Source organism: Podospora pseudocomata, assembly GCF_035222375.1.
Source record: "Podospora pseudocomata strain CBS 415.72m chromosome 2 map unlocalized CBS415.72m_2.2, whole genome shotgun sequence".
NCBI lineage: Eukaryota > Fungi > Ascomycota > Sordariomycetes > Sordariales > Podosporaceae > Podospora > Podospora pseudocomata.
The window spans coordinates 1269624-1286232 of record NW_026946366.1 but is presented as its reverse complement, the minus strand read 5'-3'; the positions used below and the strand labels follow the sequence as shown (position 1 = coordinate 1286232).

At 50.8% G+C, this 16609-nt stretch overlaps 4 protein-coding genes and 1 non-coding gene across 5 annotated transcripts; 2 read left to right on the top strand and 3 right to left on the bottom strand.

Moving 5' to 3' along the window:
- Positions 1-2643: 2643 nt before the first annotated feature.
- On the bottom strand, positions 2644-3758 carry QC762_0040560 (uncharacterized protein; the record flags this gene model as incomplete). The annotated part of the gene is given in 5 exon segments (XM_062883356.1): positions 2644-2977; positions 2990-3000; positions 3054-3118; positions 3173-3266; positions 3321-3758. The coding sequence occupies 4 exon segments, from the start codon at positions 3756-3758 to the stop codon at positions 2998-3000; spliced, it is 600 nt and encodes a 199-aa protein (XP_062745895.1). The 3' UTR covers positions 2644-2977; positions 2990-2997.
- A 356-nt stretch (positions 3759-4114) lies between these two features.
- On the bottom strand, positions 4115-5693 carry QC762_0040550 (uncharacterized protein; the record flags this gene model as incomplete). The annotated part of the gene is made up of 2 exons (XM_062883355.1): positions 4331-5693; positions 4115-4278 (listed from the first exon to the last, which is right to left on the bottom strand). The coding sequence occupies exons 1-2, from the start codon at positions 5457-5459 to the stop codon at positions 4115-4117; spliced, it is 1293 nt and encodes a 430-aa protein (XP_062745894.1). The 5' UTR covers positions 5460-5693.
- Positions 5694-5930: 237 nt separating this feature from the next.
- Positions 5931-9448, top strand: QC762_208380 (uncharacterized protein; the record flags this gene model as incomplete). The annotated part of the gene is made up of 5 exons (XM_062887745.1): positions 5931-6775; positions 6979-7374; positions 7423-8808; positions 8870-8956; positions 9015-9448. Exons 1-5 carry the CDS (start codon positions 6421-6423, stop codon positions 9446-9448), a joined length of 2658 nt encoding a protein of 885 aa, XP_062745893.1. The 5' UTR covers positions 5931-6420.
- A 1429-nt stretch (positions 9449-10877) lies between these two features.
- QC762_208370 (uncharacterized protein) lies at positions 10878-11192 on the top strand (the record flags this gene model as incomplete). The annotated part of the gene is made up of 1 exon (XM_062887744.1): positions 10878-11192. The coding sequence occupies one exon, from the start codon at positions 10878-10880 to the stop codon at positions 11190-11192; it is 315 nt and encodes a 104-aa protein (XP_062745892.1).
- A 383-nt stretch (positions 11193-11575) lies between these two features.
- QC762_0040520 lies at positions 11576-11682 on the bottom strand. The gene has a single exon. It is a non-coding gene; the product is annotated as a tRNA-Met (tRNA).
- Between the last annotated feature and the right edge of the window lie 4927 nt (positions 11683-16609).

Sequence of the window (16609 nt, the reverse complement as noted above, 5' to 3'; positions counted from 1 at the left end):
GGTTGCATGCAGTGACTGGCTGGCTCTGCGTGTTTCCCTGTATATTCGATCGTGAAGGTGACATTTCTCGCCAACTCGATCGACTGAGTGGCTCGATCGTGTAGGCCAATTTTCGTGTGCATGGACTGGTACCAGACACATATTCAACCGTGAACCTCACCCAAGTCAGCCCAACGGAAAGCGCAGTCCGTGATGTATGTGCCTTCCTCGGGCAACGGGTAAGGGCAGAGGCTAAACTGGACGCCACAAACGCCCGAAACCGCCATTCCGACATCACTTGTACCGGCCTCTAGAACAAATCGAGAATAGAGGATGGATCGATGCGCTGTCTCTACCTCATTTGTTTGTTGTTTAGCAAGAAAACCATTCCAGAGATAAGAGGCTAAACTATTGGCCTTTGAACTCATCCCGTAAAAGCGGTGTATCTTGACCGTGTTGATATGGATTACAAAAGAATTTTCACACGACTAGAAAGAGAAACAGAAATCAGCCATCTCTTTGCTTATCCTTATCAGCTCCACCAGGAACCAAGCGCTATGATCAACCATGCGTCCGCCTTTCTTTGGCTCCCTCGTGGCGCCCCGCAGGCGGATTCTCTCTCGATATTCTGCCCGTCTGACAGACAAACAAGAAAGAGACAGAACCAAGACCTGCAGCCTTTCAATAGAAGCAGTGCCTGGGAGCCGAGGATCCGTGGCGACAAGTCATTCATGTGCTTTATTTTGGATGAAAACCCAACCGATGCAACCACTCTGAGGTCTGGTTTAGCGAGCAAGATGGGTTGAAGCAAGCAAGCCCGTGATTACACGGGGAAACGGTGTTGTGTGATTGGCCAGTTTCTTATCTCTTGGCAAATGTCCTGCTTCAAAGGCCCGCCTTGGCTGAGAAGATGGTAACCGCCCTATCGGGTTTGGCGCAACTCCTTCCTGAGATAGCATGCCCTGATCTGACAGGTTGCTTTGTGGACTTTGAAGTGCCTGAAGAGATGCGTTTCGAATGCTGGACGACTTTTGGCAACAGGTCCACCAGCAGATGGAAAACTGCGGTAAGACGGGATCACGAACAGCCTGCTTGTGTAACCTGCCAGGGCAATTGTTGCCCCGCTTGGCCAGTGTGTCTCTCAGTTGAGCGGCAACTACATGAGCAGCACACTCCAGACTCGATGATGGTCTTCATATGCAAGTTGAATCCTTCTTTTTATAACCACCACCCAGAGCAGAATTTCTTATCTTGCCGGATACCCTTCCCTGCTTTGTTCAGTCTCGGCTTTCTCTGGGCAAGAAGAGATCACACTCCAGACCCCCACAGGGCTGTCCCCAGCAAAGCCTAGCGCCCTCCACTCTGTCCGCCTTGGCAGAAGCTTATTTTCTGGGGCTCCAGACACGACAACTTGAACTGATAACGATTTTCCCAACCTGATCAGCCATCCACCAGCCATATGGGATCATGTGCTTTGTCTCTTCACCTCCGCCACTGTGCCATTTCCTCCCGTAGCCGTAGCCTTCAGCCATAGAGTCGGGACTATACTTCAGCATGCACCGTGTCAAAATTTAATCTATCGTCCCCCAAGCTGCATACGAAGACGCCCCCAAAGAGGAAGGTGGTTCCAACACTGCGGTTCACAGGGACCAGGACCTGAGGATGTCTTGAAGAGGAAAAAGGCTTAAGACAGGCATATTCCAAAATACATATAGATCGTTTCGTTCCTGCGGCCTTGTGTCTCATCGCGCAATGCAATACCTCCTCAGGTTTGAGATAGAACCAACACAGTGTGAGAGGGTGTGATGATGTGACTTCTTCATATGCCTGCGGTGCCACATCCCACATCTGATGTCTCTCACCCCGGCAAAGTTTCAAACCCTCACAACATTATCTTGTCTCATATCCAAGAGACTCTCTTCATCACCAACTCAGATGAGAATCACCGCCCTTTAACTCCGCTCATCCACACCGTACAATAACCAGACCCAGCTCCCCCGTGCCGATCCACAGCTCCCTGTTCCCGCACTGATAAACCCGAGTAATTCCATGCCGCAAGACATGAAATTCGATACCTCAACAATACCCTCATCATGATCTGCATATTGTATGAAAATCACCCCCTTATTCAAACTACCATCCACCTCCCGAAATACATTCAGAGCGCAGTTGCCTAGCAGCAGTAGCCCACAGCGGCAACCAACATCGTGATCTCTGTCATCTTTTAGTTGCAGTAGTCTTCCTTACCAACATCATGTGCATCGCACTATGAATGTAACATCCCACAAAACATGAGTTTCACCACCTCCAACTCAAGAGAACCCTTCTAGAAACCCACCACCCATGCAACACCACCCTCATCACCAGCGGCACCTAACCGCCCACACCCTCACCACAATTAATTGGCACAGCAAGACTACCAGGTAAGTTAGCCCTTTATTACATAGGGAACCATGCCACGAAAGAAAGTCAATAGGCCTTACAAATATCTTTAAAGGCCCATCAACAATCTTTAAAAGACTAGTGATTATCATCTGAAGACTATCGACTATTTATCTTTTGAGGCATAGTTTGCCTGCTTTCACAGTGCCAGTTATCCTGTCCAGAACGTGCCACCTGCACCAAACCTTCCCTCAAGCTAACCCCCATGCCCGCCTCATCACACCCCCTTATCTCGGACATTATTATACCTACCCTAGCCGCTCCATGCTAGGGTGGAACAACAACGCTTGGTTCCCTGACACGCAGCAATGCTACACCACTACTGTAGGTACCGCACCGTTCAAATCTCCTTGTTATGCAGGGCGACGGAGTCTCATCTCTGCGTCAGACTTGCATCTAAACCAACTCTTAACTGCATTGGTGTGCATCAACACAAATTGGCCCAGCTGAGAAATTTGAATAAAAGAATGTGTTTCCCCTGATTTTTGAAGCTGCTGCACCTATAGATTCAACAACTACTGCTTATGTAAAAACCACCTCCTTTTCTTTTCAATACCGTAATCCGCAACACATTCCTTACTATTCATGCGTTAGCACAAATCAACATTTGCTCGATACAAAACTTCACTCACCACTTCAACCCACCTCGCCATCCATTTTTCCACAGTAGCCTTTGCCTCGTCGACAAGCCCCAACTCTGTCACAAAATTAGTCAACTGTCGCCACCATCTCTTCCTCAATATCAACTTACCCAGTAGAAGCTGAACACTCCCACGAATACCCGACTCAAGAGCCGATGCAATCCAAGCATGTGTATAGCTGGTGTGCTCCCCAATGAAGATCATCTGTTCCATCTCATCAGTACACGGCCATCAACATGCCTCATACTAGAATCTCACATTGTTGTGTGTCTTGAAATACTCAGGCAAGTAAAGCTGATGCTGCCCAACAGTAGGATCCGCCCAGCTGGCACCCTCAAGGGGGTCCAAAGCTTGACAAACCCGACTGGATCTGCCAGTGTATTGATTTTGGGCAACACTGCCGTGAATTCCAACCATGGCGTCCAGAACATACTGAACATGCTCGTTTTCATTCATCGCCATCCACTTCTCAGTCCATTCTGGATTCGAAATATAGGACCCGAGGAGGGCGCCTGGGCCAGTGCCGTTGATATTGTAGGATGGATAACAGACGGACCCGATGCCGGGGTAATCTGGTCCAGCAATATAGCATGACCCGTAGATCGGCTGGTCGAGGTGTTCCCAGAACCGAGTTTCAAACTCCAGCGCCACCTTGCATGCGGATGTGTATGGAAGAGTCGAGATGGCTTCCATCATGATTTCGCTGAGCTCCGAGATCTCCTAGTGTCTCATGGCCGAAAAAGGAACCGCAAAGAGAACGTAGTCATGTGTCGTGCTGTCAATGTCTCCGGTGTCATTGTTTTTGGACTGCAAGGTAACCGTGCGCTGGACCAGTGATGGTTGTACCCGGTCGATCCGCCGATTCATGGTGATTGCGCCTTCAACAAGAGGCCCGAAAGATTGTGGAAGTCGTGATATGCCTGCAAGTGCCCAATATATCAGCATTGGTCTCAGAACCTCTGCAATCACCAGAGTCCGTACCTCCATCGATGGTCTTCCAAGTCGTTGTATTCAAGTACAAATCCTCGCAAAGCTGAAACCAGGTCAGCAGGCTAATCAGGCTGCAAAGATTTTGACCGGTATACCTTGTCCCAGAACGACGAAGCCCCTTTACCCCAGTATCCGAAATGAGTATTATTGACATTGTTGTTGAGGTACTCAGCCGTGAAGGCAAACTCACTCCATTGGTTTCCGGCAAGGTCAAACAGTCCCTTTTCTGCAACATTGATTAATACAATAGCCACGGAAATGAAAAAGACGAGACATACCGAGCCACTTGCGATGAGCAGTAAACATGTTGTTGGCCATCTCCACACAAAAGTCCTCGCACGGCAAAGCTTTGTTGACCTTGTCAAAGATTTCCTCCACAGACATCCCCAGCTGGCCCGCAACGCCTTGGTTGTCAGGTCTCCCTTGTTGCCCATCAACCTCACCCACACGGTTTGATCCACCATCACGAGGAAGTGTACGGCTACCAGCCTCGAGCCAGTCGATAAGGTCAATATGAAGGTCGTCGTCGTTGTCTTTATTGAGCATATTCATCTCCTCTACCAGCTGGAAAACGAGTTGGTGGTCCGACATGTTGTACGTCTGGTTGGCAACAGTAAGCGTCATGGGAACTCGCATGGGACCCATCTCTTGGTAACTGTAATCGAAAGGGCCACCGCTCAGGTACACCGTTTGAACCCGACCACCGAGACGATCTCCACCCTCAATAAGGCTGACACTGGTAAGTCCCTGTTGGGTCAAGCAAAGGTACGCCATCAGACCAGACATGCCAGCGCCGACAATGGCAATGCTTTTCTGCTTGGCTGCAGCTGAATCGATAGCGCTGCATTCGGCATTCTTGAGCACCTCGACACCATCAAACCATGGTCCCCAAACATTGACACCTGTAGAATTGTCCATCAAAATGCTGTTGGGGTCATTGCTACGACGGGCAAGGCGGGCATGTCGTCTTCGGGCCATCGTGTGGAGATCCAGGTGTTGCACCTCGCTTCTGCCCAGCAAGACATTTGTGGTGGTGCTCCATGCCGAAATGCATCCGCCGGAAAAGATGTCCTCGGGTAGCGTCCAAACGAGTCGGTCCTGGGAGGCATCTGTGCTGGTCGCGATAAAGTGGTGGGAGTCGTGTGGGGTTAGCTGCTGGCAGGAGCCATAGCTGAAGTCGACAGCACCTTTGACAGGTTGCACGTGTTCGACATATACATTGCAGAGCCTTGAGTTTAAGGGAACTCGAGTTTCAATTCGTATGGAAGGGGTTGTGATATCTTGGGCTGCTGCGAGAGCCGATGGTGCGACGGCTGCGAGCCACCGCTTCATGGCTGGGCCGAAAGAAAATGTGCGCGCTGTGTACGGGTCTGTTGAGGTAGTGCTGCTTTGTACAAACAAAAGCATGATACTGGTGATGGTGTGTTCCAGGTTCTTTGGGGGGATGTACTCATCCTCTCGCCAAAGACGGGAGAAGAATGCCACCGCTGCATTTTGTGGAAGGAGCTAAGAGCCGAGTGCATGAGGCCATCGTGCCGTACGAGTGTTGGCATTGTTCCTTCCATGTTGGATGGCTGCTCTTTCATACAATGCCGCCGTTGGCTTGCTGTCCTGACCCGCTCAGGCCAATAAGGCACCTTCATTAATCGGTTGGTCAATGAGGTGGAACGGAAGTCAAGTCACGGGCAGGTGCTGCCTGTCGGTTGGCCCGGGCTCTGACAGCCACAACTGGGAGCTTTGATAGGTGCAGTCACACAGGTTGCCTACCCATAGGAAGCCAACGGCTCTTCGGGCAAACTGCGGGCAGCGCAAAGCGGGCAGGTCAGATGCTGCACCCAGGACCTCGACGTCGCCGTCATCTGAGCTCACTATTTGCAACTTTGGTGTTTGCTTTCTCTGGATTTGGGGGCTATTGTTGACTTCCCCGGCGGCAGCGTCGCAACAAGTGACTAACATCTGCTCTCCAGAGGGAATAAAAACAAGCTATTGTGATAGCAGCCATCTCACCTTCATTCATTGACACCCGACAAACGCCCGAAACGCCTCAATATACTCACCCCAAGCCCTCAAGATTTGGATGCCCCACAATCCGTCAATACGGGTTTCACATTCCCTTGGATTAGCTTTTTTACGGAGCAACTAGCAAGCCATCAAATTCACCATCTGCCTGACTGGGTGGATTTGAGCTTGCTGCTTACTGGATATCGTCACAGTCACTTAAGCAGGCAACAAAAGAGAACAAGGTCACACCGGCAGAAACGAAATCATCAGTCCAGAGCGCCGTCGAACTTCTTTTTTAGATTTCGCTTGCGTTCTCCCCAAAGCACCGCCGGATCCCACTTCAACGCCTGACATTTGACTTCACCCTATGTTGGGTACTGGATACCGAGGTAGCCCAGATCCCCACACTCTCGACACTGCGTTTCCACACGCGGGCAGCTCTCAACCATCTGCCATGCCGCCTTTTAAGGAGAGACTGGGCATGAGGATGCAGAAGGTTCAGAGCATCTTCCGGCCATCAAAAAGACGCATCGCAGAAGATGATGCATCAAGCCAACCCCCGAAGCAGCTCCGGACAATGCTAGGACCCACCAAGAAAGCCGTACAGTATCCCCCCTCTCTGTCAGCGCCGTCGACGTCACCAGCGGGCTCTTCGAAAGCAAACGAGCTTCCTAGCACGTCTCCCAGCGGGGTCAGCAATACTCTGCTCTACCCAACCATGCGTAAGTCAAACCTGCTCTCTCCGCCATGAATATCCCATCAGAACCACTTTGTGATGCACCCCCCTGCAATATCAGTGGCATTATCATGAATGTCTTGATTGTTACGTTATCGCAAACATTGTGGTTTGTGCTAAGGGGGCGTTTGGAACGGATCCGGGATTCAAGATATCTTCGACCATTCTGGTTACTGACCAGGTTAACAGCTTTCATCATGTCGGCCGACCCACCAGGATCAAGGAGGGGCAATCCGATCAACCTGGACGCACCTCCATCGCAGTTTTCACGCAGCAATTCCTCGAGCCAGTCAGACAGCAGCTCTAGCAGCCTGATATACGACGATGACGACCAGCATCAAGTCTTGAACGACGAGGCCATAGCCCGCATTCTTCAAGAGGCGGAACACGAATACAAAAACCAGCCAGAGTCGAACCCCCAGATCTTCTCGCCTGTGACAGAGGAAGAGACGCAGAGCCATCTGGCCGAGTTCAGGGAGAAATACCACAGGTGGAAGTGCTGCCAATGTGGCAAGAGCAATGACATGACAGCAGACGTCCTTGTTCAGAAGACAAAGTCCATGCTCAAAACAGGCAAGTCGTTTCGTCACTCAAGACTTTGACGCTTCAAATGCGGTACACTGACGACTCTAGTAGGGATGATCCACCCTTTTACAAAATGCAGATACTGTGGCTGTGAAAGTTGTTCGGCCTGTGGTACTCGAGGTACATCGTTGGTCCGACAGAGGGCCAACGCCGTCCGAGTAACTGATGCCATAAGAGCGTCCTGGTGTTGCCCCGAGGGGCGCGCCTTTGTGATTTTCTCTTTACTATGCGGTTACGAGAGACCTACAGCCACGAAGATTTCTACGCCTGCATCGAAAGAACAGCCAAAGCAACAGCAAAAGCTACAGTCCCCTCAACAGCCCCCTCAACAGCAGACAGCTTTTGCAAGGGGCACTGGCTATGCACACGACTCGTACAGTTTCAATCCTTTCAAAGGGCAGCCTCAGCAGTTCCACAATTCCAAGCCAACGCCCGAGTCCGCAGATGCAGTTTCATATTTCTTGACACTTGCAGAAGTGCTTCCATCCGTGGATAAGAAAGAGTTTGAGTCCACACCTGGCCTACGGGTCATGATCCATGCATCTCCCATGATGCGACTCGCTTGCGAGATTTTGCGATCAGCTGCTATTGGCGAGATGGATGCGAGGGCTGGCATTATCAAGGCAGCCCTTCTCTTTGTTCACAGGTTGGCGCGAAACTGGGACGCCGCCTCGTGCATATTCCACGAGCAGATCCACTTCCCACCCTCGCAACAATTACTAATGGCTTCAATGGCTTCAATGCCTCCTTCCAGGCAGGCTATATCAAGCAACCAAATTAAACCCGAAACTGCACAATCTGTTTATACGGTAGTGGAGAAACTATCTGTAGTTTGCCGAGTCTTCATGGATGGCTCCAAGAGCTTTGGGTCTGCGGATGACGGTGACGAAGCAATCTGCATTGCGCGACAAGTCTGCGACCTGCAAGACGTTCTTCATCATCTGAAACCCGCACCGGAAGACGACAAGGCTCGCCCGGGTCCCCGTGCGTCAGCTTCTACAACGAGCACTGTCGTCACACGGTCCAAAAACAAGGAACTCGAATCGATGGCAGCAGCGGCTAAGATGACCGACTACCACAAGTCACATGGTGTGATGGAAATCAAGGATGATATTTTGTTGGCCAACTTTTACACGGGTTTTCAAAACCAAGTCGTGAACTCCAATGGCCAGCGGATGAGAAAGCTGTTTGCGCAGATCTCATCGCTACATGCGGACCTTCCCGACGGCATCTATGTCCGCTACGGCGAGTCACGACCAGACATGCTCAAAGTGTTGATCATCGGGCCTAAGAACACGCCTTATGAGCATGGCATCTTCCTCTTTGACATTCTTTGTGGCTCGGACTTTCCCACGGCGCCACCAAAGGTGCAGTTTCTGACGACAGGCGGTGGCAAGGTCAGATTCAACCCAAACTTGTATGCAAACGGAAAAGGTAGGTTTTGGCCACGCGCTTTACAGCCAGTAAGCTGCTAACGTTTTCTATGATCGGTTAGTTTGTCTGTCACTGATCGGGACATGGAATGGACAGGGATGGGTGCCAAACGTTTCGACAATCCTACAGGTTTTGGTCTCTATACAGTGTATGTAATTCCGCTCAACCTAGACGACCAAGCTCCAACTAACCGCTCATTCTACCAGCCATGATATTTGTCGAGCGGCCATACTATAACGAACCTGGTTACGAAATTGTACCCAACCACGCCGGCAGCGAAGCGTACGATCGCAACATAGAATGCAATACGGTCTATCATGCTATCATGCCTTGGCTCCAGGCTCTGGGCAATTCCCCTTCTACATCCCAATACTCTAATACTGCCAGCCCGGCTGATTGCCAAATCTGGGGTGACATTGCCCTGAAGCACTTGCAGCTCCAGAAACCAGCAATACTGGCAAAGGTGAGGGAGTGGAGTAGGAAGAGCAGCTCAAGAGTGTCGGGTTCCATGGTGGGCATGCTTGAGAAAGCCCTCAATGGTTCCCTGGCTGTCCCCGAAGTTCCAGCTGTCGTTACGCATGCTGGTACTCCAGCTAAGACTGGACAAACTGGTACGGCACTGAATCAACTGGCCAAGTAAGGAAGAATCACCAAGAAGGCCCTCTGCAGCGAACAGGGTGTTGAGAAGCCGGAGATTGGTGAGCTTTGCTGGCGGTGTCGCCTGGACAGGCGGAAGCCATTACCCGACTATTTTCGTTTCCTAGCTACCTGCGGCTTTCCCTTTTCTTTTTTTCGAGACATGCCGGAGGGTGAGGGTTGGGTCTTTGGGGGGTTGGATTACTTGGTCTTGCCTTTAGAGAGGGATGATTGGAATGGGAATGGTGGGTCAATGTGCTATCTGCCTTGGGGTCAGGGTGGTGCCAAAACTAGTAGGTTATGGTTTCCTTGAATCTGATTTTATTTTCGGGTCAGTGTATCGCCAGGGTTTCTCGACCATGATTTTGATGTTCTGTGTAACTTTGTTGTTTGAAAGGGAAAAGGGTGGATTGATTTTCTTCTGCTAGGTGCCAATGCAGTTCTAGAGACGTGATGGTGCCATGGTTGATGAAAGAATGGCTGTGTCTTTTTGAGTATGGGCAGAGATGATTTGCTTATGAAGTTGGTCTTTTCCCCCGTTGCAATCTTGTCATGTGCATAGGATCTACGGGAAGGGTTTGGTTGTTTTGAGAGAGGAGGCTCGGCGGATAAATACCAGGCCGATGATTATGGTGGTGTGTCGGTTCGCATTTTAGCGCAGGGTTGGAATGCTGGGCCTTGGGGGCCAATGAGTTTACGATTACTCGTAAAGTTAGGCCTTCTCTGGCCTTTTATTATTGTCTCGTCGGTACCAAGCTGGTGTTGGGGGTGTTGCATTGGAGGATGGTCCTTGTTTTGGTTGGAGTTTGTTTTGTTTGAAACGCCGAGGGTGTAAGGGCTGGGGAATATGGTGGTTTAATCTAGCCGCGATGACATGTTTGCTTGTGCATTATTGGGGTGTGGGTTGCTGAGCCACGATGTCAAAGGTTCTGGTAAGACAAGATCTTGGATCGGCAGGCGTTGGTCCGGGGAAATGGGGCGAGGACCCCAGATCTTACTTCTATTAATGGGGTCGGCTGGCGCAGCCTTATGCAAGGGGTGAGCTAGATACAAGGCTTTGGGTGATGGGAGAGGGGACTGGAATGTTGGGTTCAGCTTGGTGGTGTGTTTTTGGAAGAGGAATTACGGCATCGGAATTCCACCGTTGACCGAGGAGATGGTGGATTGGCCGCTAGGGTGATTTAGTATGGGAGGCGATTACAGGAAGGGGAGTAAGAACGGGGAGAAGAAGCCGAGGGTAGGGGAGTGATGAAGTTGAGAGCAGGTTGAAAGTGAGGAGGAATGAGGTTCTATAAAGGATCAGGTTGGCCTCGAGTATCTGAGTCTTTTCTTTCCTCATCCTCACCCTCAGCAGCCACATCATAATCACACTACTACACTTCTCTATCACCACAGACAACAACAATTACTTTCCATACCAAACATCCACCACAATGAAGCTCTCCACCCTCATCCTCGCCCCCCTTTCCCTGGCTTCTGCCTGGAAACTCGAGCTCTTTGCTTCCGACGGCCGCAAGATGACCGCCTCTGGCCGTGATCCCAACTCGGGCTGCAAGAATATTGCTTTTACCCCTGTCCTGAACGTCAACAGGGCAAGGTTCAACAAGGATACTTCGTTGCTCCCTGATCCCAACACCTTTGAGCTGTTTGTCAACAAGAACTGCGATGGGTTGAGCTATCGCAATGGGAATGGAGACCACCGGTTGACTCCGGCGAGGAAGATTAGGAGCTATCGTGTTAAGAGGTAGATGGGTTGGAGTAGATTTGGAAATGGAGAAAAGGGAAAGGGGGAAGGAAATAGGGGTATGGAAGGTTAGGGTTGGATAAAGGAAGGTTTCAGGGATGGGGTGAAGAATTGAGCTTGTTTATTTCTTCATTGTCGCTCTTTTAGGAGGTGATGTTTTACTGTTTTAGATTCTGACTTTCGTTATGCAAATGAAGTGTATTTTTCCAGCTGCCTTTGCTCCTTAGGTGTTCTGTGACTCCTTGCTTGCTTGCGGTGTCGGGTCACATAGAGAGTTTCCAAAGTGTAGACCATGCACAGCAAAGAAATAAAAATTACTCTTAACCTTTTGGGGTGTAGCAGGCAAAACAAAACACCTTTGCTGCGGCAAGTGGCAGCAAAAGTAAATGGGAACTGTGAGGCTCGAACTCACGACCTCAGGATAACTCTGGTGTTAGACATCCAGATCATACATTTGTATGAGACCTGCGCTCTTCCAACTGAGCCAAGCTCCCTGTCATGTGATTAACGTTGACACAGGCAAAATGATACTTATTATAGTAGATTGAGCACGGTTCCCAAATGCAATTCAGGGGCAAAAGGGGCGAAAGTAAGTAATGTACTTTGACAAAGGCGGGAGTCGGATTCATTATCATAATGTATAAAGCAACCTGTTAGGACACTTGGAGGCAGGATCCTGGCACGGCACTGGCAAGCAGGCATACATATAGCTCTCCTTTCGCACTAGATATTCCACCAGAATTTATCATCATTGCACCCATTTTTCTGGACTGCCACAGTGACCGCACCTATCACGACCCCTTAATATTTTACTTATATTATATGAAAGTTATTACTCTTTCAATCATTCAACCTTGTTCTTTTAATCTAAGCTTTTTGCGTCCGTTATCCAAGCTTCCTAGTATTTTACCCTAAGCTTTTCATCAACTTGATCCAAACCCTTCTTACCTTCAATCTGAGCTTTAAAACCAAGGTAACTGTCACGGCAGGCCGGACCACTGCACCATACCCACTGTGATTGCTATCAAAAGCTACAAGTGAGCCAAGCTTCCAGGCTTGGCTCGCTCCAGTGGTATATATATGGTGACGCCGCCACAGCCGTCACAGTAACGTACGTTATAAGCGAGCGACCACTTTTTTCACGCGACGCGTAACCTCACCCTCAAACCTAATTTTCTCAACAATCTAAAATGCCATCTACTTCAGGGGAAGCCCATATAATCTTAGCCCTTAAAGCTCTTCAAAAATGATAAAAACCTAAGTGTATCAGCTGCAGCTAAGATGTATAACGTCGATCGCAGCACGCTTAGACACCGCCGCGCCAGCCGGCCTGTACGACGCGATACAACATCCAATTCGAAAAAGCTGACTCAATCGGAAGAGGAAGCTATTGTCCGATATATTATTGAGCTATGTACGCGATATTTTCCACCAAGACTGCGTAGTGTGGAAGATATGGCCAACTATTTGCTCAACGAACGCGGTGCGCCTCCTGCTGGCAAGCTCTGGGCTCACAACTTCGTCAAACGCCAGCTAGAGCTCCAGACGCGTTATACACATAGATACGACTACCAGAGGGCCTTGTGCCGTACGATCCAGAGAGGGTGCTTTCCAAGCTGGATGTGAAGCTTCGTATGCCAACACCTCCGACCTCCCGGCCCGGCACCCCACAACCTTGGGTCTTCCAGACACCACACAACCCCCAAGAAGCTAACTCGCAGTCAACGCTTATTAAGACTCGCATTGACAACCATCAAAATAGCTCCCCGACTTCAATGTTGGCTGCTGTGGACCAGCTTGCTAAGAGTACAATAGCTGCGATGCACCAGGTGGCTCTCCTACGTGCAGAGAACACTTCACTCCGCAAGGCCAACGAGGCACTAAGTAAGCGCCGGAGAGCCAAAAAAACACGTGTGCGGCTCGGAGGATCACTTACTGTGCAGGATGCACACGATCTACTGGACAAGAAGGCCGTGGGTGGAGAGGGAGTGCAAGAAACACAGCCGGATGGTAGTGGTGCAGGGGGGGCTCATACGAAGGTTCGGTGCTGTGGTGTGTGCGGCAAGCCTGGCCATAATGCACGTACTTGCCAGGAGGCTGCAGAATTGTCTGATTCAGCTATTTCGGATGTAATTATGGTTGCTTCCTAGTATTGTTGTGTAGTAATTGAGGATAATAGTATAAAGGTTGTGAAAAAGTGGTCGCTCGCTTATATTGGTCGCTCGCTTATAATGTACGTTACAATATCCAACTATGCATCAACTTCCCTCTTGCCGCCGCTGCCATGCCGGACAGTAGGATTCCGTGACGTGACATGAGTTGGGAAATAACCATCCAACCGGTCACTTACCTTTAACTGAGATATTCTAAGTGTAATATGCGCATATGCTAGCTGAAGCGGAAGGGGTAATTTCCCTGATTCTTTTGTGGTACTATTATTGTAACTGGTGTCTTTTATTAACCCCGTTAAGGGCCCTCGAGGACCCCACAAGGCTGTGATTGTTTCGTCCCGGTGCCACGCGTGCCGTGAGGTCCGTCGCGCTGGAGTGCATACGCCCATCCCACCGATTCCTTTGTTGGTTTTCTCGCTGTTCATGCAGCTGACCAACCAATTCGCGGTCCAAAACACGTCGTGGTAGTGGTGTGGAAGCGCAACCCAAGAAGCGGGTAATTGGCCATGGACGCATGAGAGTCCACGCAGCTGAAGACATGGTGGGGAGCTGACACTCGTGTGGCTGCGGCTGCGTTTGCTGCCCAGGACGCCTTCGCGCCCAGCCCGCGGGCTAAATGCTGAACAGTTACTCTTTCTCAGTTATCCTTGCGGTTCTTGTTCTTGCAATTAAATCCTGATGCCTTTCCCTCGGGCGACGCTAGGCATTTGATGCTCCCTGGTCCAATCCGTAGCCGTCGAACCTCCACAGAATCCCGCGATCGAACGAACCGACGCAGCTGATTGACATCCAAATCCGCAGTCGTACTCGAAAACGCCCAGCCGATTATCTCACAATGGATGCCCAGGCAGCTACCGAGCCCAGAACTCATAGCGACTACACTGTGGGATGGGTCTGCGCTCTGCCCAAAGAACAAACCGCGGCGACAGCTATGCTAGATCACAGGCATGGCGATCTTCCGAAACCACCCAATGATCACAATACGTATACCCTAGGATCCATCGGCAATCATAATATCGTCATAGCCTGCCTGCCTAAAGGCGAGATCGGAACAAATTCGGCGGCGACTGTCGCGACCTCGATGGCCAACGCCTTTCCGTCCATTAAGATCGGTCTAATGGTTGGCATCGGCGGCGGTATTCCACCCAAGGTTCGGCTTGGCGATGTTGTGATCAGCTCACCAGTGGGCCAGTATCCTGGGGTGGTTCAGTGGGACTTGGGCAAGGCGAAAGAAGGGGGCAAGTTCGAGCGGACTGGGTCGCTAAACAACCCACCTGCCTCGCTCCGCACTGCCTTAACGAAACTGGAGACCGAACATGAAATGAGCGGATCTAAGATACCTCAGTATCTAGAGGATCTAAAAAACAAATGGCCAAACCTGGCGCTGAAGTACGCCAGCTGTGATCACCTTAAGGACCCTTTGGACGTACTGGACGATCCAGTTCGCAGCCGCAGAGGGCGAATCATATTCTTGGTACAACTTTGGGAGACAATCCTGGCCATTCTCAGGGTTTTCCTGGGCTGTTGGGCCCTTGCTTCCATGGGGTCTGGGGCCGAGCAAGTGGCGGGCACCACGGTGAACACTGCGGGTGATCGAGATGGCGGGAAGCTGCGAAATATACGTGTGCATTACGGTCTGATCGCATCTGGTAACCAGGTCATTAAAGACGCTACGTTCCGAGATAGGCTTGACGAGGAGTTTGGTGGCCATGTTCTCTGCGTCGAAATGGAAGCGGCGGGACTAATGAACAACTTCCCATGCATTGTCATCCGAGGCATCTGTGATTACGCAGATTCGCACAAGAATAAAGATTGGCAGGAGCACGCGGCGGCCGTGGCTGCAGCATTTGCGAAGGAGCTTTTGCAATATGTGCAGCCAAGTGCGGTTGTCGGAGAGCGTCCGGTGAAGGATATATTGGAGCAGACGCTAAAGCAGGGTTAGTAATTCTCCGGTCGGGGCCATTGCACATCTTTTAACAATAGATGTAGTTCACAAAGAGACATCCGCAACTCGAGAAGACGTCACCCAGATCAAGTCCAAATTGGGGAAAGAGGAAGATAAAGAAGTTGTCACGGCGCTGGTTGGTTCCATACTGCCACGTGCCCCACCTACCCGGTCTGGCAAGATGGGTTGCTCCTGTGGGTGCTTATTGCTGAGTGCAAGGCCACAGGATTGTAATTCCTTTCTTTCTTTCTTTCTTTCTTTCTTTCTTTCTTTCTTTCTTTCTTTCTTCTTTAGATCAAAATCCTATGAATAAGCAATTTCTTACTTGTGCCTTTGCCTCGGGAAACGCTGCCCTCACATCATTTTGATCTCTCCCAACCTGTCCTGGAAGACGTTAAATTCCACCCGAATTGATACCAGAAAAGACAAGGTTTGCGCGAGCTGCAGCTAAGCGACACGCGACGCCACATCCCGGACAAGTCGCCAATAACGCGACGAGCCAAGAACAGAATCCCTGAACGAGACCGCCACCATGCCGATTGATCCGGCCAAGGCGAACAAGCGCGCTGAGGTAGCGCGTAACCAGGCCGACTTTGACGTCATCCTGTTTGAACAAGACCTCCCGAAAGAAGACAAGATCGGTCGCGACTCCTGCTCTACACTCAAGCCGAGAAGCTCGCGATCCTCCGCCAGAGTGCCGCGCGCACAGCTACCGCGCGTGACAATGTTGACGACACCGAAGCCGACGACGAAGGCATCGACCTGAGCCGCGTGGGCCAACCGGGCTTCACCGACGAGATCCTCGACTCCTTCCGAGAAGATATCACTGATCAGCTCCCTGCCGAGCGCAACATGGTCCCCAGTCGAGTGGACCTCCGCAACGATTTGGTGAAGAATACACAAGATGCCGCCGACTACTATGGTCGCCGCGCCGGCGTCGAGGGGCCAGGTTTTCCCTTCCGTGTCCTCAACACCGAGAACAAGGCCCTCAATGTCAGAGGGTGGTCGACTTCGCCCTGTTCAAGAAGATGTACGACACCGATCCCGAAGCCCTATTCCGCGAAATGAAAATCCGCGTCTTGACGGGAATCGCCCTGGCACAACAGACTCGCGAGCTTCATACCATCGTCACGAAGCTCGACCAGAACCAGTACGCCATCAACACCTGGGCTGAGACCTTGTGCCAGGTTATTCAGTCTCAGGACAAGCTGGTACTGTCCAAGCCAGCCCTCGACCAAGAAAATGCCACCGAGGCCGCCATAGCCCTTGCCGAGTTGGAGGACAGTCTCGACCAAGCTCGTGAGA